This window comes from Mercenaria mercenaria, chromosome 10 (genome assembly GCF_021730395.1).
Source record: "Mercenaria mercenaria strain notata chromosome 10, MADL_Memer_1, whole genome shotgun sequence".
Classification (NCBI taxonomy): Eukaryota; Metazoa; Mollusca; class Bivalvia; order Venerida; family Veneridae; genus Mercenaria; species Mercenaria mercenaria.
The window spans coordinates 51813298-51839392 of NC_069370.1; the positions used below are offsets into that span (position 1 = coordinate 51813298).

Consider the following 26095-nt stretch of genomic DNA (forward strand, 5'->3'; position numbering starts at 1 on the left):
CTCTAGTTTGTCTTTTTTAAACAGATTTATTAGGGAGCTTCTGAAGAAAACTAAAATTCTGATACCAGTATTTCAACAATAAAATAGTTCTGAACTGTAGATTATACTGAAACAATTACAATTATTATAGCCATCAGTTGAAAGTTCTACAGGTGCGTACAGGAAAATTGTTTTTACTTTTTTTTATACACTTCTCTTAGCAAGATGTATGGACAGTCAATTTATGCTCAAAATTTTAAATCTAGAGGCAACAAGAAATTTTAATAAACTTTAAAACAATTCTAGAAAAAATTATTTGTAAAAAACAGAACATTGAATATAGCACACCACAAGCAAAATCAAGGAAATTTTATGGCAAAAAAGTCTACAATTTTTCTCTTAATTCATATTAACCAAGGAAACGGGAACCAAAAAGGGACAACCATCAGTTTTTACATTTTTATTTCATGTAAAAATATAAAACACTTAAACAGAAATAAAGAGTGTCTTACATCAAATAACACTGCTTAAAACAAAATGCTGCTTAAAAGTAAATGTGTGGTTAATTCTTAGACCAGTTAACCAGAATGACATACGAAATGTACAAACATTTTTTGTTAATTTGGGCTTTAAAACACAAGATTAAGATAAAAGTTCTACACCATTTTGAAGTTCTAAAGGTGTTGTATTTGGATATTTCGAACTGATCATGTCAATTTTACTGCAAAAAAATTATTTCTGGCTTAGGAATAGTTCTGATGAAGAAAAAATTCTGAGATTTTACAACAAAATGTTTACATGGAAATGTTCTTATTGCTGCTTTAGATATCCTGAAAGTTTTATAACAATCAGCAAATAACATCAATATTGGAATTTTAAATCTCTTTGCCCTAAATGACTGAAAAAAATAGAAAATTGCCCATCAAAATAAAATCTGTAAGATAAATTCAAACTTATCAAGGTATTTTGAAAATTTAAAAACATTCCATTACCATCATTGGAGTTCTTCAAAATGATGTATAAAATGAATAATATCATCTTATATTTAAAAAGAAACTAAAGAAAATGGAGGATAAAACAGTATGTTTTGAAATTTAACCAGGGCCTCCTCTGCCATTTGCCAATGTAGCCAAATGCTATAAATTCAAAGAACTGGCGACAGATATTTTGAAAGTGGCTACAAGAATTTTATTAAAATGTGGCCAAATTTCAGCAATATAGCTTCAATTTGGCAATTTCTCTCAAAAAGTGGCTACAACTTTCTGAGGCCCAGACGAGGCCCTGTTAAACTCATTATGCATTACACTTTGTTCAGTTACAAGTACATGTACTTTGATATTACCGGGTACAGATTATGCATCTAGCTGGCACGATATTTCAATTGATCCTTATTCTATAAGAAATTTACTCAATACTTCTTTCAACAGTCTACTACATTCATTTCCAATAATTTTGGTCTGTACATGTGCAAACTTGTAAGCTATTCAAAACTTATCACATCTCACAAATTTCAAGAGTAATATTTTGGTCCATAATACAATGCAAATTTATACACGATTACTACAAAGAACAAATGACAAATAGTAACATGCACAGTGACTTCTTTTCTACATGTAAACCCTGACATACCTATCTTTTATACCAATACATTGATATTTAATGGATATCTCAAACAGTCATTCTAACATTAAAGTCAAACACATTCATTGTCTTTAAAATACAGGTAAAAAGTTGATGTCTTAAGTTGGACCACATAAGTTTGGCATATCACTACCCCAACTGATCCCGAACACGCTGAAATTATTCACAACTTTTTAACTATAATCCTAATATATCTTGATCTATTACGTACTTTTTAAATTTTGTTAAATAACAACTGAACCAAAAAACTAGTTTTCCATACCAATATTAATATTTCATATCTGGTGTGTGATGTCATTAAAATTTTGTAATGTCAGTTTCACAAGTGTTGGCACACTAAAATGTTCATTTAAGACAATCTTTTCCAAGTTTTATATTTTAATTTAAAGTGTAGAGGCCTATGCATTAAAATCATTATAAGAATTGCATTTAGAAATACGCATTCTTTCGTAAAATAATTTTACGTTCATGAAGTCATGCAATATTTCCCTCCAAAACTTGTGCAAATTTTTATCAATACAAAGCTAATAACTTTAAAGTACTGTGAAAATGTCATAAGACTGAAGATTTATTTTGTAATTGATGTGCAGACAACAAAATTTCAAGGCTTTACACTGGAGTAGCACTAGACATGATGAACCCAGGATTTTGACCATTTTGAAGTTCTGACTTATTGTCCTTATCTGATGTTAATGAGTTAGAACAGTTTTACACTATTTTAAAAAAATACAATATCAGAACATTCAGATAAAAAAAAAAAAAAAGCTTACTGACATGACTAATACCTCCAAACTAAGCATAAATATGACTCCTATGAGTTATGCTGTATAAAATATTCCTCACTGATCAGTTCAACCAAATTTCTGCTTTAAACAATGCGTTAATTCTTACTGTAAAAGCCTCCATCATTCCACCCTAGGCACTTTTAAACTTGTTTACATGAAAAAGTGCTATAAATGTGTAACATAACAACAACAAATACAATAATATTAATAATAATGATATTGCAATATACAGCTTCACACTCACCATTCTTACTTACAATCATGAAAATCGTTAGAATTCAGATATTTTTCTGGTCATTATGGCTGCATTAACATGAAATGTGCATACATTCTCTCTACTGGGACTATTTCTGCTTTGTGAAAATGACTGTTATATACAAAAAGAAACAATACTTGTTATAAACACAAAAGCAAAATACATGTATGATTCCAATATATGTATAAACTTTAAGACAAGTTTTGTAAAAACCATCGTAAGGCAGTTAGTTTGTTTGTTTTGGGTTTAACAGTTTTTCAACAGTATCATAGTTATGTAACAGCGGGCAGTTAACTTAACCAGTGTTCCTGGATTCTGTTCCAGTACAAACCTGTACTTCGCAAGTAACTGTAAACTTCCCCACATGAATCAGAGGTGGAGGACGAATGATTTCAGACTCAAAGTTTTTTATCAGATTGTCACGGAGAACATACGCCTTGCCCGGGGATTGAACTCACTCTCTCTACTGCGCTAAACCGGCGGCAGGCTATCTTAAGGTAGATATTTTACATTGAAACATTGATAATTCCCGACAATATAAAATGTTTACAAGACTTTTTATTTTCACTCTGATCTGCCAACACCACTTAACTTCAACAGATATTTCAATGATAAAGATACACTCTTTTGTTTTCACTCTAATCTGTAAATGCTGCTCAACTTTAACAGATATTTTTCAATGATAAAGTTTCACTCTTTATTTTCACTCTAATTTGTTAATGCTGCTCAACTTTAACAGATATTTCAATGATAAAGTTACACTTCTTTTCACTCTAATTTGTCAATTATGACAGATATTTCAATGAAAAGGTTACTTCAACATAAATGAAAGACTCAGAACACTTACACTGTAAAGAAATATAATAATGAAAACACATACAACAGATTACATGGCACTTACACAAAATACAATGAATTTTTAAGTTCAAATTATCTCCCATCTACAGGCTTTTAAGACATATAAAATTACCTCCAACAGCTGCAGGCATTTAAGACATATAAAATTATCTCCCATAGGTACAGGCATTTAAGACATACAAAATTACCTCCCACAGGTACAGGCATTTTAGACATTTAAAATTACCTCCCAAGGCAGGTCTAGCGTAAAATCAAAGATTTATAAACTGAAAGCAGATCTGAAACTCCCATTACAATATAGAGCAGAATCTTGTAAAGTGTACTGATAAGCAATGAGATCACATCTATCAATGAAGTTATCTTATTTATACACAACTTAAGCATCTAGGCATTTGTTAAGCTGATCTGCATGACAGATGACTTTTATGAGAAAAAAGGCAAGTCACAATGCTATGTCAAAAAAGTACAGAAGTATTAAATGATCAACTATCGTTTAAATTTATCTTTTTAAATGCATAATAATACAGTTTATTGTCCTGCTGTACAAAAAAAATCATCATTTAGGCTGACTGTTTTTAGATAATTAAAAAGTTAACAAATTTAAAACTGCCTGCCAGTTTTACAGAGAGAGATAATTACCTGCAGTAAAACCTGGGATAAAATATAAATCTAATAATTTAAAAACCATAATTGAAATATTTACACCACAATACCAGTTGTTGAATCCTGTCTTGCCCTGTTCATGTGCAATGGACTTGTCGATTTAAATTATAGAATAATTCAAAGCAAATTTCTGGGGCAGCAAGATCAAAACTGGTTTTTACATTCACAGACAACTGAGCACAAAACAATGCACACTGCTTGAGTAAGATATCACATTATAAACTGTATATGTAGAGATTCACACTAGCCACTACACAGTATGGGCTGTTGCCAGAGCTTTTTTATCTGAAACATCCATCAAGGGACAAAGCCACCAACACGGATGACCTGAAACAAAGAATACAACAATTATTATTATTCCAGATTTATATAGCCCCCTTTTCATGATAAACACATTCAAAGGCGCTTCAATAGCACAAAGGCAGCTACTCAGGGTGCCAACGTCATCCTCTGCTCATCCTGGCCAATAATTGGCTGTAACCAAATAAAGAAAAGGCTGTTAAAATCATATAAAAATATGTTTAAAATTGCAAAATGGACCATCAAATTTGTAGCATAATTGAAAAATTTGTAGCCAAAGTGGCATTTTATTAGCCATTGGCTACAATGGCTAATGGCAGAGCGAGCCCTGGTTACTTTCAGGAATTTCGATCTGAATCACAAGCTTTTCTTTCACATTTTCAAATGCAGTAGAGATCGAAAGTGACCTTTATTCATCTTAAGATTTGAGAGCTGGTTGGATATAGTTTTGTGTAAACTAATTTATGTACATAAATGTGTATTTATTTATACACATACAGGAAAATTGTTCAGAGGAGCTAAAAGCTATAAAAGCTTTGCTTAATTAAAATAGATACAGCTATAGATGATAAATAAATAACACATCTCAAATCTTATATTGTACTGAAGGAGTTATATGTATCAAAAATAGATTGCAAAAATCCATATTTTTCCGCCATTCTAAAAAGATTATTCTCAAATATGAAGGTAAAGTTCAGGGATTAGGAACAACCTCTGTTTCATTTTGGACATATGATCAGGCAGAATCAGTTATAGATGGCATATAAACTATGACATGATACCAGCATTGTGCCATTATTTCAGCCAGGATGGTCTTTTGAAATTTTACAATCATTGCATAACTGATTTCTACCTGAATAAACACACTTGTCCTTCAGGATGACCTAACAGAAAATTCCACTTGTCCTCAGACCATTTCTACACATCAATATGAGCAGATGAGTAAACTCTGTGTCTCCTGTACAGTGAAACACCACTCACTCTAGAATTAATGGCTCTTGGGCTGACTTCAGCAATTCATGTGGTTCTCTGCCTTTTTACTTATATTTTCTACGTCTGGATCACTCAAAACTTGGATATCTCAAGCATTTTAGGGGCCTTCATGGCTGAGTGGTTATGTTCACTGACTACGATTTACTTGCTCCTCACCAACGTGTGTTTGAGCCTTACGCAGGGCGTTGAATTCTTCATCTGAGGAAGCTATCCAGCCGGCTTACAAAAAGTCTGTGGTTCTACCCAGGAGCCCGCCTGTGATGAAATAATGCATAGCGGGGCACCTGGGGTCTTCCTCTACCATCAAAGCTAGAAAGTTGCTGTATGACCTATAATTGTGTCGGCGTGACAAAAAACAATCTGTGCTTTACTGTCTTGTGCCTTTCTTGCTTTATGGATTAGTTTGTAATTGCTTTAGATTTTGCTACAATCTTCTTTGGTGTGCCCAGTTACCACGGTGGGGGAGGAGGGCGGTAAGAATATATTGTTGGCCTTATCAATCTTTAAATCTGTACACTTCCTGAAAAAATCTTTACTCATTCAAGACCAAGTGGAAATGTTTCAAATCTTTACAGAAGACCAATCATCATGCATAGATGCATGTACAGAAAGGAATATATGAAATCCTTTAAGGGCCTTAATTCTGAACTAATGACCCTTTACTTTTTTCAGAGTAAAGTTATGTCAAGCTGACACATTTCATCAGTACATGAAAATCTATCTATATTATAAAGCAAATATAAAATCTTACCATGTCCAAAAATTTCCCTCAACAAAAACATTTTAGAGTGACTTCTGTGTAAGCCTTCTTTTTTAACATATTCTACACCAGTCTCATCATTAAATATTGCAGACAACTGAAAAATATCACATCAGTAAAGATAATCTTGTCAGAACATAAATTGTAAAAGAATTGAATCAGATGTAAAAAAGTGTAATAAAATTTGAAGCAAACAGACCTTTCTTGCATTAAAGCCCTGTGAAATTCTTAAGGTAAGTAGGAGCATTCATACTCATGCAAGGACTTCTTATACATGCTTAGCCCTTAACCTGCTGAATTTCTACAATTAACTTGTCCATCTCTCAATTTGGACAGTAACATTAACTGTTAAAAGGGGTGCATACCAAAAAAATATTGACCGAATTTCAAACAAAAGGAATTAAGTATAGGTATATATGTACTGTATGTGTTCGAGTTTAGTGTCTTTTTCAACAATTTTTCAGTCATATAAACATCGGTGTCTACTTGAACAGGGATCATCCTACAAGGCGATTTGAGCAATATCGTCGCTGTAAAGTCGGCCACTTCGCCTAATTATCGCCTCCAGGCGAAATCCGAATCGCCGAGTTTTTCTGAGTGTTGTAATCTGTTTACTTAAAGTTTTAAAACTTGGTGCATATTCTAGATTAAATTACCGATAAATCCACAGTCAACCCCGCCTACTCGCCTGTCAAACTTCAGCCAATCATATCGTTAATATCCCACAGTGTTAATCAATAATATTGTAAGCCGCCGCCATTTTGAAAATTTTCAATCGGCGTGTAAAAAGCCGATAAACTTAACGAGTGCATGATCTTATGCATCAATAGTATATTATTTATTGATTTTATTAAAACTTACTTCAAAAAATATTTCAAATACGGCCAATTTCTATAAATGAATTGCCCGGGCGCTGTGGATAAAAAAAATACGATTCCGCGGACGTCTGAACTGCCGTACAAAATTATTGTAAAAAGATCGCCAATATCTACGAGTTTAGTACTATTTTCGAAAAGATTAATAAATATATCAATTAAATGTATAAATCTGAACAATTTCATCAAGAATCGGGCATTATTAAAGCAGGAGAATCGAAACATGAATGAAAATTTTCACGGCGTTTCGATTGTGCACCTGATAAACTTACGAGTTTCGGACGTGTAAATTTCGGATAAAAACTTTAAGGCGACTTTTTCATAGCTAAGTTAATACTTTATTTATAAATTCATGAAAATAATAATGCAATAATCAATTTCCTTAAATAATTACTGTTTATAAGTTATAGCAAGACCCACAGAAAGTGGAAATATATAGCTGGAAACTGAATACTATGCCGATTCTTCTTAAATTCCTCGATTTCTCCCTAAGTTCTACAGAGGGAGAAGTCACTTCTCCCTAAAATTTTGACCTAGGATGATCCCTGCTTGAAACAGTAAGCACTCTGTAGACACATGATATGATACCCAAACCAGTAACAATATACTGACATTGGGCTGTCCAGTCCTAGAACTACCCAAATAATGCTAAACAGCTGCCCTTACTGAAGCTCCGCTAAAACTTATTTTTTATACTTAACAGCCCTGAACTCTTGGACAGAAGTTTTTTTCTTTAAAATTTCATAGACAACTAAGCAACACTTAAAACCAGAAATCCTAAAATTCAGAAATACTCAGCACCTTGGCCTGAACTGATTTATTCTATCTGAAACCTGTGATTAAATTTTGCAGCACTGAACACTATAAAAATCCTAAATTCAATTTCCCCTGCTCCCATATTAATTCTATTTTAAATGTGTTCAGACAGTAACAGTAAAATACATACCTGGTCACAACCAATAGCTATCACAAATAATCCAAACAGTAGACACTCTATCACCAGAATAATAGAATGTATCCTGAAACATAAGAAAAACTGAAGTTCAATAACTTTCCACTTGAGCCGGGGATCAGGATCTTCTTGAGATCACAACTGTGCCAGGTGTATAATGTTAAAACATTGATCACTTGCATGGTATGTTATGTGAAGTTTAAAGATACCAGAACTAAACTGAAAAAAAAATGGTAATCTCTTGTGATTTTTATACCATTACCTTTCATCATTGTATTTGCAGTATCCACTGCCATTTTCTGCAGTTTACTAGGCTAAGGTACTGAAAATTCAAAATTTTATTCAAAGATATCTAAGCTTGTTTAGACACACATTCACCCAGATTTATTTAAATCAGAAATAACACTTCAAATTTATTTTTAATTTTGATTTCTTTTTCAATAATCATAAAAGTACTTACACTTTCATATGTTTAAATTCTCCTTTCTCTGCTGGGTCTAGGATCCAAGACACAATTACCATGGATGATGCATGTACAGCAGCCAGCCCTATAATATAAAATTTCAGAACTCCTACTCAGAAATGAAACAATCAAACAGCATATCTGTTAACCTTTCTGAATAAACTGAGATGCTAGGAGCCACATAATAAAAATTATTTTGCCTAAAAATAATTACATTTATTTTCTCACGAAATGAATGGATATCTTGTTGCTAAGTGTGTAAACTAGAAACTATCGTTGTTGTCAAGTAATCTGGTTTTGTGATTTATTGGTTACCTGTCTAAACCCAATAGAGTAATGATGAACGCCTTAGCGTCTGGGAACCACTCAAGCATTATATTAACTTCGGATCACGTGCAATATTCACAGTTGAATTTAAGGTGTACTGGCTAGCGTTTCAGATCGATGTTAAATTGAATAGCTAGATATACATGCCACGTGGACGATACAGAGCGCGCCAGGAACGTAGAGGCAAGCCAGCTGGTTTGGAGGATGACCAAGGAAAGCAAACAAAAGATGGTGGATTTGCCAATAAATCTCATGCATCAAACAAATGCTGGTAGGTCTTTTGTTATTGATTTGAAACACGCAAATAATTTTGTAGTCTAATAATTACCGTTCTTCTGTTGAGAATCTAAATATGGGGTGTGGCGGCCCTAATTCTTATGATTTGCATATTCGAACCAAACCATTAGAGTTTCTCGTTTAACAACTGTAAAATTTGTTTTTCTGGTACTTCCAAAACACGAGATTCACAAATAGCATTTCCGCTAACTATTCGCAAGGTGCTCGTAGAGCAAGTTAGTGACGTCACGTTGCATAGGACGAGGATACTTTGCACATTTATTTCTACAATTAAATAGCATATTTGCAGAGGGTCTTACATTAATCTCGCCTTGGAATCTAAAAGGGACCGTTGAATTGTCTAAATAGTGAATGGCCCAGTATCATGAGTATGCGGGTTAAGTTTGGACGAGTTTATCGGAACTGGGCAGAAAGATTGTAAGGAAAAACTAGCGTCTTAGATAGTAGATAAATTTGTTTTATTTTTTATACTAGTAGCTTTATGTCAACTGATGTTCAAGTAAGTTTTTATCATACATGCGCTTACAATCACCGGCTGTCATCCTGCGATAAGTAGCACAGGACCGGGAGAATCCGCCGGCATGCGTGAAACGTAGGCACCTGCACAAGCCTGACCAGGTTACACAGCATAGTTCTATCGGGATCTTAAAATCAGCAAATTCACTAGTCAAAATTTATGATTGAGAAGTACTTACAAATTTGCCCCTGAATGATCTCATTAATGTATACGAGTCCACGTGCATTCAAATAATAAGAATTTAAGATCCACTATTTAATTTCAGATTGGATAAAATCTAACAAAAATAAAGAGGTCGAATTTGTTAGGGTTGCATGTCGACCTTTGAAATGTTTTTCTTTGTAATACAGGTAATATACAGCTATACAAAGTTGTCAGGTGTAAATTTAGGCTGTTCCTGGATAAATTGGTTCCCGCAATGTTATTTGCAAACTTATTTATACAATATCTTTTCAGCATAGTTTAAGGGATAGATGAAAAATTGCCTAATATTGCAGAAACAAAGAGTGATTGAAATGTAACCAAATACATGGATGTAGATTTACATACATATTGCTATATTAATTCAATAAAATGTTAAGACATTAAACACATTGTCTTGGCCTAGAATATGTCACGGTCAATTTCAAATTAAATTCTTGTGTACTTCTTATTTTTCATGCAAATCGTGTATAGTTACCGTCATTGAATACAAACGAATACAGTTCTTTAATATATAGTTATAAATAGAAAATGATAACGTTATTAGAAAAGTTGATTATGCTTTTCTTTTCTTTATATTAAATCTGGTTTTTCTTTACAGTCAGTCAGTACGATTCAAAAGTAGTACAACTGTTTTGTAATGGATAATTGTTTCAATATTAGATTCCCCTTTTATCAAAGACATCGTTACAAAAAATCTTACTTTATCTTTTTATTCATATCGACGTCAAATGCTCACAAGAGGTTTTAAAACAAAATGCATGCGGTCTTTTGTGTTAAGAAGTTGAAATGTATTTAACAGTTTCTTTTTGTTTGGTGTTTTGGACCCATCCGATACCGGAGAATGTTGCATTACTGCGTTTTTGTTTTGGAGTTGGAGAGGAATTTTTTTTGTCAAAGCTCGAACTTTCGTACATGACCATTAGCTACATTAAATGTTTGAGAGGCTGTTCTGCATTTCCTGTAATACATATAGTTCAAAGTAAACAACGCTCAATTGGTCTTAAGCATTTCTTGGTTTAAAAAAAAAAAAAAAAAATCTGGGGCGGACCGAGTTAGTAATGTTATGAACTTGTGGTCCAGCCCAACTATTTCATTATTCTTAGAAAGTTTTGTTTTGTATATACAGTACATGTATTTGTTTTTAAAAAAGGAAGGAAGGTTTAATTGAATTAAGTCAAATCACCTTAATTATATTAATTAATATAGTTTGGGATTATATCGGTATGACCATGAGAATATTAGAGTAAAATAAATAAATAAATATATATATATATAAATAATGTGGTTAGCTTTTCTACAAAATTTAAGGATTGTCATTAATTCTTGATAGACATTTGTTTCGAATTCTAACATACAGCTGTTACAAATTTATTTTGAAGGGCTTTACTTCTAAGGTTACTTGTGTCAAGTAACATGTTATTTTGGATGGTATTCACGGGGGATAACAGCAGATATAACTGTTTTTTCAATTATTCCCCATTGACAGTGTCACTGTTTGTTTTGTAATTAAAGATTATAATAGAATATCATAGTTGTAAATATAAGATAAGCTGGTATGTTTTAGGCCAACTCCAACATCGCGTATCATATTGTTCTTAACATTTCTTTTAAATTATCAAATTCTATTACAACATACTTGGCTGTTCAGGACAAGTTTATCATTTGTGTAGCGAATTTACAAGGTTGTCACAGGAACGGGTAATACTGGGTTTAGTTGATCATACCAGTTGTCCGCTAAGTTATATATTTAAAAAAAAAAAAAAAAAAAAAACGTCTTATTTTTGGTCTGGTCTGAGTAGGCGAATTGTCAACACCAAATCATTTTCGAATAGATCATATAACACATGTCAACGATATAAATTTGTATCACGATAATCGGTATTCGATGTTTGTAAGTCACATCAGACATCAAAAGAGCAAACCAGTTTTAAGCTTCTGCTTAATAAAGGTCAATTGTAGCCGCAGTCTAAAACTTCTGGAATTCTTTTAGAAACGCGACACAACATTGTGTAAGTGTTGGCAGGGTCAAAACGGGTTTTTAAATCAGTGTTATAGAATTTACAAATTAGTCAAATTATTCGATGTTCAGATTCTTTTATATTTATGACGGGGCAATCTTAGCGAGTAGGGCTATTGTCCATTACGAAAACTTATCTCAATAATTCCTGGGATCGCGCAAAATTTGTTGGATTAAGATCATCATTACCGAATTTGCTATATAAACAATTTAAGTCTAAATACATTAAATATTTCTTTGAATTGACAGAAGTTAACTGGTACTTTTACTAAAGACAGACATGTCAACGTCATTTATAGGCGCTGGATTGAATTCGTATTCGTGTGCGTGTTAAGATTTTGAAACACCATATAAATTTCAAGTTTATTCATAAGTTCTCAGTTTATATACATACAAAAATACGAGATAAATACAAGTTTTTCAAAGAAAACATTTCATTTAGTCACGCAAATATGAAGGCAACACATTGACTTTGTTTTGAGGAAACTATTTATAGATATTCAAACACGATTACAAGGTTAAAAGTAGGTCAGATTATGTCAGTCAGAGAAGTGTGTCGCTAACCGAAGCGAAGTGTAATATTGAAATAGACACGTGCTTGCCTGACCATTTATTCGTAATGGGACTTCAGTGCGATTGTGCAATCTATTTATAGAATGGTTTGTTGGTGCTACTGGACCGAGGAAATCTATTGTATGTACTATTAAGATTTGTATAGAAGTGAATGTATTATATCGTCATGTCTAATACGACTAATTTCCGAACTCGTTGAAAGGAGACAGTTTTTATCGCCTAAATTGATGGGGTAAGAGGTTGGATTCAGATTTTAAATAGATTGATTGGGACATAATTCTTTAACTCAAATTTGTATTCAAAGCAAATAAATTTTACCTAATCTATTACTTATTTCGTTCAAAGGTTGAACCTGAGTTGTATTATACACCATTATCACGAAAACAACGATTTGGTTAAAAGTTCTTTCTAAATAAAAAGGTCTTATACACAGGTTTAACGTGATTTCATTTAATCTGCACGTGATGTTGGCAAGATTTGCCGTGCATGTCATGTCTGTTAAGTTGCCAATTTATTTATATATATTTAAAGTTACATGGTTCAATTAGGTTCATTTATAGAACAAATATAATTGTGATAAAAGTACAATATTTGATTTAAGAAATCTTACTCAGAATTTTTGGGGGATAAATTTTGGCAAATTTATTGTGGCCGAGAAAAATTCTGTCGACCGCGGGGGCGATCGGGCGTGCTTACGAACGTTGTCATAGTATGGATGTTACTGTGTAAAAGGTATTGCTCTAGTGCTTTGGCAATATCTGACTAGCCTTGCTTAAATGTGTCATAGCCTTGCTTATGTCATAGCCTTGCTCATTATAGTATAGTTGCCTTGCTTAGAATTACAGTACGTTGCCTTGCTCCGTTGGTCCGCTAAATATTCCTTCATTACTTTGGCAGCCAACCGTCGAGTTATGGGGAATGTTTAATTTACTGTGGTGTACTGTAGCCTTGCTCCGTTGGTCCGCTAAATATTGTGGTGTACTGTAGCCTTGCTCGCTTTGCTTAGAATCACAGTACGTTGCCTTGCTCCGTTGGTCCGCTAATATTGTGGTGTACTGTAGCCTTGCTCGCTTTGCTTAGAATCACAGTACGTTGCCTGGCTCCGTTGGTACGCTAAATATTCCTCATTACTTTGACAGCCAACCGTCGAGTTATGGGGGTGTTTGGTTTACTTTGGTGTACTGTGGTATCCCTTGCGTTCGTGTGGTGCTGACTGTTGCTTCCACAGCAAACCGTGGAGTAATGATGTGGTGCTTTACAGGCGCGTCTGGTTTCCTCCCGGTCGACAGGGTTACTACAAACAACGGAGTGGCCAAACTTTGCCATACTATTTATAATAACTTTCATATATAAGTATGAATTACATAATTAAAGTTGTTGCTTGCAGTATCATATGCACCTATAATCAGTATAGCATATGTGAATGTCATAATACCTAAATGTACAAATAAACATGTAGTAAACTGTGAATATTGCAGTTGTTTCTTGTGTAGAATTTCGGGTAGTAAAATAATAAAAATTATTTTGCCTAAAAATAATTACATTTATTTTCTCACGAAATGAATGGATATCTTGTTGCTAAGTGTGTAAACTAGAAACTATCGTTGTTGTCAAGTAATCTGGTTTTGTGATTTATTGGTTACCTGTCTAAACCCAATAGAGTAATGATGAACGCCTTAGCGTCTGGGAACCACTCAAGCATTATATTAACTTCGGATCACGTGCAATATTCACAGTTGAATTTAAGGTGTACTGGCTAGCGTTTCAGATCGATGTTAAATTGCCCACCCGCCACACCCCAATAATAAAAATTTCTGTTGTTATGCTAAAACTAATTATGTTATCGCATTTTAAATTCTGCTATGGCAATCTGACTGTTCTGTGAAGTACTTATGTTACAGATGATATGCTGCCATTTGGATGTTAACATCGGAAGTGAACAGAATGCAGGCACCTTACACAGATACAGAATTGAACAGATTCCTGGGCTACAAATCAATCGTGAAACAGACAAATCCAATTTGGTATTAACTTTTTCCAGATGGCTATGATGAGAAACCTAGATGACAATTTACCAAGTTATGCATTGAGGACCAAAAGAAAAAAGAAAAAAATATAGACATTTTAGTTATACTGATAAGAATTTATTTAAAGTGAATCTAAAATTCAAATTAATCTTCTTTATCTTTATACTGATGTCACTCCTAATATATTAAGGGCCGAGAAAAATTCTGTCGACCGCGGGGGCGATCGGGCGTGCTTACGAACGTTGTCATAGTATGGATGTTACTGTGTAAAAGGTATTGCTCTAGTGCTTTGGCAATATCTGACTAGCCTTGCTTAAATGTGTCATAGCCTTGCTTATGTCATAGCCTTGCTCATTATAGTATAGTTGCCTTGCTTAGAATTACAGTACGTTGCCTTGCTCCGTTGGTCCGCTAAATATTCCTTCATTACTTTGGCAGCCAACCGTCGAGTTATGGGGAATGTTTAATTTACTGTGGTGTACTGTAGCCTTGCTCCGTTGGTCCGCTAAATATTGTGGTGTACTGTAGCCTTGCTCGCTTTGCTTAGAATCACAGTACGTTGCCTTGCTCCGTTGGTCCGCTAAATATTGTGGTGTACTGTAGCCTTGCTCGCTTTGCTTAGAATCACAGTACGTTGCCTGGCTCCGTTGGTACGCTAAATATTCCTCATTACTTTGACAGCCAACCGTCGAGTTATGGGGGTGTTTGGTTTACTTTGGTGTACTGTGGTATCCCTTGCGTTCGTGTGGTGCTGACTGTTGCTTCCACAGCAAACCGTGGAGTAATGATGTGGTGCTTTACAGGCGCGTCTGGTTTCCTCCCGGTCGACAGGGTTACTACAAACAACGGAGTGGCCAAACTTTGCCATACTATTTATAATAACTTTCATATATAAGTATGAATTACATAATTAAAGTTGTTGCTTGCAGTATCATATGCACCTATAATCAGTATAGCATATGTGAATGTCATAATACCTAAATGTACAAATAAACATGTAGTAAACTGTGAATATTGCAGTTGTTTCTTGTGTAGAATTTCGGGTAGTAAAATAACTGCAATACTTGAGGAAATTCTTATATAAATACTCCTATATTTCTCATGATCTTCATTTAAGTCAGAAATTGTGAGACTGTTACAAATCTCATTACTGTTTACTCACAAAAAAAAACCAAAACCAGTTAAAATCTTCACATTGATTAATTAGTGTAACTACAAACACGGAAACCAATTTCTGTCAAACTGCAATCCATTTTAAACTGCAAAATTTAGTGATCTTGCCTGCAACGTTAAGCAGATGTTACTTTTCTTATAATAGAAAAGGGTCATAACTCTAGCAAAATGCAGGAGACAGTTAAAGTTCTTGACCAACTTTACTTGCCTGAAGAAGATAAATGTTCACAACTTGCTAAGGTCTCAGACTATAACTCTTTTAGTATCAATGAAAATGGCATCAGCAAAATATTTAAACCAGGAAATACCAAAGACTGGTCAATTTTTTACACTTCTGTTCAAATAGAAATCATTTTAAATATACAAATATATCCAAAAAGAGACAGTTTTTTCTATATTTATCCTATTTTTTCAAGCAGTTAAAACATCAAAATTTATCAAAGATGAATTCAACATGGTGAATAATCAGTGCATCAGTTACACTCAATGAGATTAATGCTTCAGTAAAAACTCACCTACATAAAAGAGGAACTGCATAAAATATTTCTGATTATACTCTCCAACACAGTTGTTTATCCTAAAAAAAGCAGAATATAATGACTGAACAATTATCAACATTTTTTAATGTTATGTTTAAAGATTTGCTCTTTCTGATGGTCCAAAAGTGCAATAACTTCTGTATAATTTTTTTAATTACAAGAGCTCGTAGAACACAAAATGCCCCCCTTGATGCATTCAGTAAGTAATTGCACAAGGAACCTTTGACCTATTGACCTTAAAGTAAATAGAGGTCATCTGCTGGTCATGATCAACCTCCCTATTAAGTTTCATGATCCTAGGCTCAAGCGTTCTTGAGTTATCATCCAGAAACTGTTTAACTGTTCTGGATCACTGTGTCCTTGACCTTTGACCTACTGTCATCAAAATCAATAGGGGTCATCTGCTGGTCATGATCCTAGGCCCAAGCGTTCTTGAGGAATCATTCAGAAACTGTTTAACTGTTCAGGATCACTGTGACCTTGACCTCTGACCTACTGACCTTAAAATCAATAGGGGTCATCTGCTGGACATGACCAACTTCCTGTCAACTTTCATGATCCTAGGCTAAAGCATTTTTGAGTTGTCATCCGCAAACCGTTTAACTGTCCCATGTCACTGTGACCTAGACCTTTAACCTATAATAAAGCCATTGATCTCAGAATCAATAGGGGTCATCTGCTGGTCATGACCAACCTTCCGGTCAATTTTCATGACCCTATGCTTAAACCTTGAGTTATCATCCGGAAACCATTTAACTATTCTAGGTTACTGTGACCTTAAATTTTGACCTACTGATCTCAAAATCAATAGGGGTAATCTGCTGGTTATGACCAATGTCCCTATAAACTTTCATGATCCTAGGCCCAAGCGTTCTTGAGTTATCATCCGGAAACGGATTGGTCTACATACCAACCGACCGACAGACATACCGACATCTGCAAAACAATATACCCCTCCTTCTTCGAAGGGGGGCATAATAAAAGATACTGAGTCAAATATTTACTATGACTGTTCTGCATCTATAGATGCTTTTAGTCTAAATCCTGCATAACTTTTTTTTTGGGTTTTAAGTAACATCAACACAACATTCAATCATATGTTGACTTCCAGTTTCTGTTAGTAGAGGAAGGTCCCACATTTCACCAAGGTATAATCATTTCACACACACATATTATGCTGAAACCTTACAGATACAAGAATTATGCTTACCATGGGCAGTGATGATCCATTCTTCTGATACATCGTTCGCATATTCTGCAGTGATGTGCACGTGGTGGTCGATATGTTTCACACTTTGTACACACTGACCATCCATCATTCTGTTTTAAATAAACAAGAATAATTTATCCTGCAAACAAAATAACACATGCGGAGAAATATGACCAGATATCAGCCACATATTGTAAATGATTTTAACATAATGTTTAAAAATCGACTTTTATTTTCAATTTTCATCAAGGAATAAAATGTTCTGAAAAAAAAACACACCTCCTAAGTATACTTTGAATAGCTGAAAAACTTTCAACTTTTAATCTCATTTCAAGCTTTACTTCAGCCACTACTGCTACTGTATGTCTTGTGCTACAAAATTAAGGCTTCACAGATACATGTACATATTGTTGCATTTTGCTTATATTTTCTAGCAATGCTTACCATTATTTGAAAACTATCTGAAACAAAGTGCTGCCTCTTTCCATCAAACTTACCATTTTTTGTTTTCCACTATGCATATCTGAGAAATCTAGGCTGGTTTGGGGAAGTGGTACAATGCCGGGGTCTGAAATCACTGCTCGTATGTGTGCAGCTGCCATGAGGAAAACTATCACATTGAATACAAGCACATTGAAAGCTCCCCATAATCTAAAATATATTAAAACAAACATATATGTACAATTAAAGTAGCTGTAACTCTTTGTACTATTAACTATCAGATAAATTAGTACAGGAAACTTACTGTTCAGTAAAACAACCTTAACATGGGTTGTCCTTTCTTCCCCAAAAGATAATAATGTGCTTCATTTGTACATAACCACTTTTTTTATACTATGCACGAGTGCAGTCAAGTTCACTAACCTACCCTGTTTCCATTTCAAGATGTGTTGAAAATTTTAAGTTAATTATTTATGTTATGTATGACTGAATTCTGTTAAAAACCCTTCAAAAATACCCCCAATTAAAAAAATATATAGGTGTTTTCCGGTTATGGAAATTGTATTCTGGTGTATTCCAGTTTTTATGTGTATTCCGGTTTAATGTGCAACCCCAATTTATACTGGGCCAAACATTAAACCACTGGCAGTTTTTGCTATGATGTGAGACCTGTACAAATTTATTCAACATATCTTGAAATGGAAGCAGGGTCGTTTAATGAACTTGACTGCACTTCCGGTTATGGAAAGTGTATTCCGGTTTTAGGCGGATTCCGGTTTAAAGTGTGACCATTTGTACTTGCATTGAATTTCATTCATAAACAAACAGATAATGCTCAGTTTTCAATCACCACTGTTAAAATTTGATATTTAACTTCTGTTTTAAGCTAAAGATACAGAATCACTGGACGTACATCACAGTCAATAACAGTGTTATTGGAGGACACAGATGTTCCCCAGGAGACCCATCTTGGTAAAAAAAAGTATGTTGTGTAAATTTCAACTCGAAATTTATAGTGAAGCTTGCAGTCTGGCTCTTCCAACTTAATTTTTTCCTTTATAAAATGGTTTTGACAAATCAATCATGAAAACATTTTTTATAAGCAGGGCATTTTTAATTCACTGAAAATTCAGTAAGTTTTTTTAACTTAATCGCTAAGTTACCCATTATTTTCATACCAATGTGTTGTTTTTTTTTCAAATGTTCAAGATGGACTTTCCATTGGCGCATCAAGTGCTTGAACAGTATGGCTGCGTATTTATAAATCAAGATGAGGGAGTGAAGACTTTGGTCAATTTTAATGAATTTAACTGGTATCATTCTAAAGCTGAAATATTTATCTAATTATATATTTATATATTATATGTATATTGCACTTGCATATCAATCCAATGCAATGAACCCTCTGGAACAGCTTCCGTGACCACACTTGCCAATCATGACCGTTTATTGCACCTATATATCAGTTTCATGAAATCTGTATGAAATTAAAGCCTATTCAACTGGCTTTAAGTTTAACGATATATGAGCCGCATCATGAGAAAACCAACATAGTGCATTTGCAACAAGCATGGATCCAGACCAGCCTGCGCATCTGTGCAGACTGGTCAGATTCCATGCTGATCGCTTTCAAAGCCTATTGCAATTAGAGAAACCGTCAGCGAACAGCATGGATCCTGACCAGACTGAGGGGATTGGCAGGCTGGTCTGGATCCATGCTGGTCGTAAATGCACTATGCTGGTTTTCTCATGGTGCAGCTCAATTATGTTTCTGAAAATCTGTCAACAATAAGTTAAAGTTAAATATTAAATATAAACCAACTACTCATTAATTTTACTGTTAATTCTGATGGCATTATTTGCTTAAGTAGCAGCTGCTACTTTGACACTTCCTACTCCCAGTCACCATGTATTTGTAATCTTAGACAATAGACAGATAGATTAGTCAAAATAATTTAACGTTCAAATTGTTTTATATTTGTGATGGGGCAATCTAAACATCAAAACTTTGAAGGACCAAAATAATGATGGGAGGATAAATCACAGTAAACAGTCATGTAAAGTTATTGGTTTTATCACTTGCGCATCCTGGCGTGTAGACACTTCATTTATTTATTTGGGTTTTATGGAGCACCAACACAGTATAGGTTATATGGCACCAAACAGGACTATAAATTTTGGTTTCACATCTCATTTACATCGAAATAAAAACATGAGGTATGGAATCAAAATTTGCATACCTGCTGGAATCACAGAGTTACAGCAAAACCAAGTGTTAAGACCCTATTAGCATGATTAGTCGCCTCTTACGATCATGCAAGGGTAAGGCAGTGGTTCCAATTCTTTTTGTACACAGATCGTCCCAGAACCACATGGAACGGCGTGTAGACACGATAAAAGTACATACATATGTTTAAATTGCCAGAAAATTATTTGATAATTTTTATATAAATCAATGAAGAATTGACTGAATCACCTTTGGATACATGCAAGTTTTATTTGAATTTATGGCCAATTTGTGACATATTCGGCATTTAAACCTATAGCATGCAGCAGGGGTGTGGAAATCCTATGTCCGACTTGTCAGACTCGGGACTTTTTGACGGCGGACAAGTGAGTTTTTTAATTCCGTTTGTCCGTGGACAAGCACAAATTTTCTGGTTTGAAATGAGAAAAGGAAGGAATAATTTTGAAACACAGAACATTGCTTCAAGTTTATGGAGTTTATAAATGAATCTGACGTACGAGACGAATGTTTCACCCGCCAAGGGCCTCTAAATTTCAACAGTTTTGGGAAAACCATACTGTATCTAAATTTAGCATCTCTTTTTCTGCGTTCTGATTGGTTCAGTGTCTCGGTCTCGCGTGATTTTGCACACAGTAACTCGGCCAATAGAAACCGGAAACATAAAACAGTTATCACAAAGTTTTGGACAAATTTGTCAATTCAACTTTGTCTGCCGACAAAATGAACAGTCAAAGCACAAAGAGCTCGCCAGTTCCACGTGTCCTAATTCAACACGGCTTCGCATGGCACGATGGGCAGTTTTAATGCTCGGCTGCCTCACGGACGAAAAAAGCAAGTGCTGGAAGCTTATTTTTTGAAACAGTTACAGTATTACACTTTATTATGTTTGCTTTTGTTACTACCTGTAGATTATTTTCCAAAACAAAGAATTACTATTAGTTTCATGCATGCTTAAACATTGAAAATCTGGGCAAGTAAGTTTTGACTGCGGACAAGTAGATTTTTAGGTCTCATTTGTCCGTGGACAAGTGAAAAATGTTAGGATTTCCACACCCCTGAATGCAAAGTGTCGGCAGCGATGAAAATTCCATTGGAAATTGCTTCCACTATTTTGGTCTTTCTATCTATCTACCAGCTTCATGGGTATAATAGCTGGGTTGTGCATTACAACCAGATAAAAGTTGGTTTAAAAGCAGTGTAAGGAAGGCTTCAAAAATGAAGATAGTGAGAGGGAAGATAAAAGTGTGAAAGTGTTAAGTAAGACGAAATATACACAAGTTAAAAGGGGTTAAAAACATCCGCTTTGTGGGTTCAGGGGCGGTAAGAGAGGATCGAGGGGTCAAGGCATCGTTTGAACCCCTCAAGGTCAGGCCGGAGTACAGTTTGAGAAGGCAGGTGATTCCACAACACGACAGTATAAGGGAAGAAGGAGTATTTGAAATAATTTGCTTCAGTATGGACTTGACAGGAGAGTTTGTGCATATGCCGGGACATTCTCACAGGCCTTCCTAAATAAGATGGAACTGGTACCGCAACTAAACCATACATGATCTTATAAAACACGGTCAGTCAGGCTAGGTCTCGTCTATCCTGTAAAGTCTGCCAACCCATCTCGTTCCGCATGCTGGTGACACTGTCATAGGTAGAATAAATTATTATTAAGGAAGTGGCTATTCTTAAGGTCCCGTAGGAATAGTCTTGTAGGAATAATGAAAAGCCCGCAGTTGGTTATTCCTACGGCAGTTTTGTATTACAATATTGCACTGAAGTCATTCAACTGATATATTTTCAACTGATTTCGGAAATGACATGTAATCACATTTGGTCATTGTGTTACAAATAAAATGTCAGGTCTGAATTGATGCAAACATGTAAAGCTGATGTGTGACGAACGTCAAGTATAAAACTAAATTAAATAAATAAAATAAAATAAACATGTTTAGAGTGGTAAGAGATTTGTACTGTTGTGAAAAATTTGCATGTATATACACAAAACACAGATCAATAATGCTCAAACTGGTTTAACTGAAAACACTTTGTCAATATTTTTTAGTGTTTCAATATTAATAACGTATGTATTTACATCTACATCTGTTACATATTCTGTACAACCAACAATTGTTTTCCGATTTATTTAGATGACAAATTTCAGTTAAATAAGTATTTTACACTTACGATAAATTCATTGTATTAAAATTGGTTTTTTTTGGTTTTTTTTTATTTAATGTCGCACCGAAACATGATAGGTCATCAGGGCGTTCGGCTGACCCGAGGTCCCGGGTTTTGACCCGCGAAAATCAAGAAAAAACTCGTATTTGACCCGCACAGAATATGCCCCGTGCGTCGGCTTGACTCGCGGAAATTTACCTTGATGCGTCTCGAGTTCAAAAGTTCTGCCCATTGTCAATCAAAATCCCAATGAATTTCAAAGTTGTTCGCCAGCACAAGCGGAAGTATGGCAGTAGGCGGAGTTTTTCCACAGGCACGGGTCCAGTGTATATTTTTTTGTTTAATATAAAAATTCCTTTTTTTCACACAATTAACCTTTGGGAAGCTACTTGGCAAACTTGTAGAACATTTCAAAATCGGAGTTTATACACTTGCAACCGCTACCTGCATGATTGCACCTTCGAAACTTTTAAAGCGTTCCATAAAATACTAAACTGACCCCATAAATTGCTTTGAAAAACACAGTACAAGTCTCTATAGGCGAAATATTTCATTTATCCCCGGTGATTTCATTCCAGATAGCGGACGTGTTCCTGGTTTTTATCACTTCGTTTGGCAGCTGAAATCGCCGGGATATTTGAGATATTTCGCTCCTAGAGACTTGTACTGTGTTTTTCAATGCAATTTATGGGTGCCCCTCCGTGCATTATTTCATCACGAGCGGGCTTAAAATTGTTTGTTTGTTCATGTAACAAATGGAAGCAATAAAATGTATTACAGAGCTCCAGATAAGCTGCGTATTTGCGTATTTACGCAATTAAAATTGCAGAAAACCCAACTGAATTCATACAGTGTGCGTAATACCCAATTCATAAAAAATAGCTTGCGTATCGCATTTTCCTTATTACTAGAACGGGTACGATTTGACTGACTGGTTATACGTTACCGCAGAAAAGGTTGCAATTTATCGGAAAAATCACAGGACCATTCAGTCGACTGATCGGTGTTATTTGGATACTTTGTAAACAATTTTACGCCGATAAAATGTAAAAGAGTTGAAGAATAAACATTGTTGCAGCACAAACTAATTAGTGGGATATATTGCTGTTCAACAATGACAGTTATCTGTTTGTGACGATGTAGTGTCACCAATACTGGATGATATCTTTTGGGAGAATGCATATTGTGGTGACCACATTGTTCGGGATATTGTGGATAAACTGATCTCTGACTTCATTAAAAGTGAAAAAGAAAACAACAGTATGGAACATTCATTACAATTTTAAATACATTTTTATATTAAACAATGTTTAACATTGAAGGGTGCCATTAAACTGATTAAAGTACTTAGCTACTTAAGTCAATCCTGTTCAATGATATATATCATGTATACTGTAAGCAAAAAATACTCAATTGTTAGTGCGAGATTGGTAAAATACCCAATTGGTTTTAGCAAATACCCAATTACTTCTGAAAAGGCTGGGTAATGATATTATTTTTACCCAATTCAAATTTCGAATACCCAATTCAGACAAAAAGTGATGGGTAAATACCCATTTGCACCAAAAGCTTATCTGGAGCTCTGGTATTATACTAGGGGAAATCACATCCCTTTTTTGTCTTCTCTGGATTTCCTTACTGGAAAAGTAAAGAAGTTGGGCGAAATTATATCAGTCAAATGAATTCAGTACGATGTGCAACACAAAACTGCCATAGGAATAACTACCTGCGGGTTTTTAATAATTCGTATGGGAGAGCCGTAGGAATAGACACCTATGGGCTTTTCACTATTCTTACAGGAGAGCCGTAAGAATAGGAGAGATCGTGTTTGTATACAAATCCAGTGTATTTTCTATTTTTAGAAATGATAAGACAGTGATCGGGTGGGCAGAAGCCGATTGTCCATGGTTTTTTGTAAACAGTGATGTTTTTCTAACGGTCTAAACTTTCTAAAAACACAAATTACATAAATAACTTTTTGATCACAGGAAAGGTTATAAAACAAGCAATTTATTGATTACTTTTAATTGTTATTTCGAAATAAAATGGATTAATTATGGACGCTTAACTTACACTGTTTTTCTAAAGGTTGTGAACATCACTACGCCGCTTTTTAAAATTATATGTCATTTAAAACGGTAATTCATTGAAAAAAGATATTTGGATACAAAAATATGAAAATTGTTAGTATTTCAAGTCCTTTTGAACTTTGAAAATCCATAAATGAGCAAAAAAGTTATTAAAAATTAAAAATTCTGATTCAATACGCAAAGGGTGTGAAAACATTTGTTTTGCCAACCACCAGATAAACAGATGTTTACGCGTGACGTCACGGCGATCTCTCCTATAGCCTGTGAGGCTATTCCTACGCGACCGTAAGAATAGCCACTTCCTATTAGGAAGTTAAATATAATGGGGATACTGCCAATATGAAAAAAAAATATCTCAATATTTACTAGGATCGCATCAAAATTGTATTCATATTATCACAACAAATAACACATTTCTATTGATGAATTTCTGAAACCGGTCTCTTCTGCCACGAATATCCGAAATCTGAATTGGTCCGAATTCTTGTTATTCGCAAATAGATTACTCTCGCATAGAAGTAAGCTGAAGGTAATACTAACGTGTCTGACATCGCTGGAAGTATGAGATGTCTGACAACAACATAATCAGCGTATACAACTGCGGAATAAGTTATAATCAAGCAAGTAATTCCGCAAGGATCCGACCGGAATACCATTTTTGGGGGTAGAGTCTAAACTAGATGAACCTAATCGTTGTGGTAACACTTTAAGTTCTCAGCCGACAATCTTCGTGAGTTGGTTTTTTTTGTAGTTCTTTTTTTTTTCTTTGTAAGTCTGCTATGACGTGATTGCTTTTTAAAAAATGTTTGTATTTGATGCTGCTTATTTTCAAATTCTTGAATAAGATTTAACTTTTTTATAACAAATGTAAAAAAAAAATTCCCCAATCCAATCATTTCATCCAGTCAACCAATAACTTCTCATGCAATTAAATATATAATACATGAATACATGCATTGACGCCTTCCAATCAGCCAAATCAACAACTTTTAATGCAATTAATAACCTTCAACACTTTTTGAATATATAGGTAGGGTAGGCTCATATTCTATCTTTTTTTAGAAAACTCTGCCCCGACTTTTGAAGTATTTTTTATTTCAATGACAAACATGAATATAAAGGCTGAACACCACTAAATCCGACTGTCCTTTAGGTATGAAGGTATCAAATGCATCCGCTACTATTTTCTATATAAAATTAACAACTTATAACATATTTTTATCAAGATTTCTAGCCTTTCACTTCCTGCGAGACTACCCTTGTCTTGAAGGTCTGTCTTTAGGCAATCAAAATATACCCAAAAAATATGGGGTTGACCATAATGCAGTGAAACCATGGTCACGTGACTGAGACACGTGATGAAAACGTTAATATTGCGTAGGTAGACATCAGGAAATACCTACTTTCACTTTCATTTTACAAGGCAGCTTCCAATCAACTTTTGAAGCATATAACGTAGCTTAAAATCATCTGCGGACATTCCTTTTTACAATCAAGCATAAATAAAGCTTATATCTGGCATGAAAATGGCCTTTACTAGGCGGGAAAATTGCACTATATATTGATATGGACTACATTCGAGTGGACCACGGAGGCATATCCGGCTAATTGCCCCCTTCATGCCTATAAGAAATACCAAAGTTTTCAAAATCGTTCTGTTGCAGTCAATTATTGTACGTTAGTCAATTGTCAACAATTTTGCCAACTTTCAGTTTGAAAGAATGGCTACTGTTGGAAT

The 26095-nt window shown here is 34.5% G+C and overlaps 1 protein-coding gene across 1 annotated transcript; it reads right to left on the reverse strand.

Annotated features, from left to right (window-relative positions):
* Positions 1–424: 424 nt before the first annotated feature.
* LOC123561577 (palmitoyltransferase ZDHHC3-like) lies at positions 425–25131 on the reverse strand. The gene is made up of 8 exons (XM_045354052.2): positions 24898–25131; positions 17907–18060; positions 17410–17519; positions 16176–16237; positions 8523–8610; positions 8057–8129; positions 6227–6332; positions 425–4509 (listed from the first exon to the last, which is right to left on the reverse strand). The coding sequence occupies exons 1-8, from the start codon at positions 25011–25013 to the stop codon at positions 4433–4435; spliced, it is 786 nt and encodes a 261-aa protein (XP_045209987.2). The 5' UTR covers positions 25014–25131; the 3' UTR covers positions 425–4432.
* Between the last annotated feature and the right edge of the window lie 964 nt (positions 25132–26095).

What these genes read in the sequence shown, in the direction of transcription:
- LOC123561577 (XM_045354052.2), bottom strand. Translation starts at nt 25,013, where the DNA reads ATGGTATTCCGGTCGGATCCTTGCGGAATTACTTGCTTGATTATAACT. An exon ending in GAATTTAAACATATGAAAGT is followed by an intron (nt 8,130 to 8,522) that starts GTAAGTACTTTT and finishes CTTATGTTTCAG; the next exon opens with GATACATTCTATTATTCTGG. An exon ending in TAGCTATTGGTTGTGACCAG is followed by an intron (nt 6,333 to 8,056) that starts GTATGTATTTTA and finishes GATATTTTTCAG; the next exon opens with TTGTCTGCAATATTTAATGA.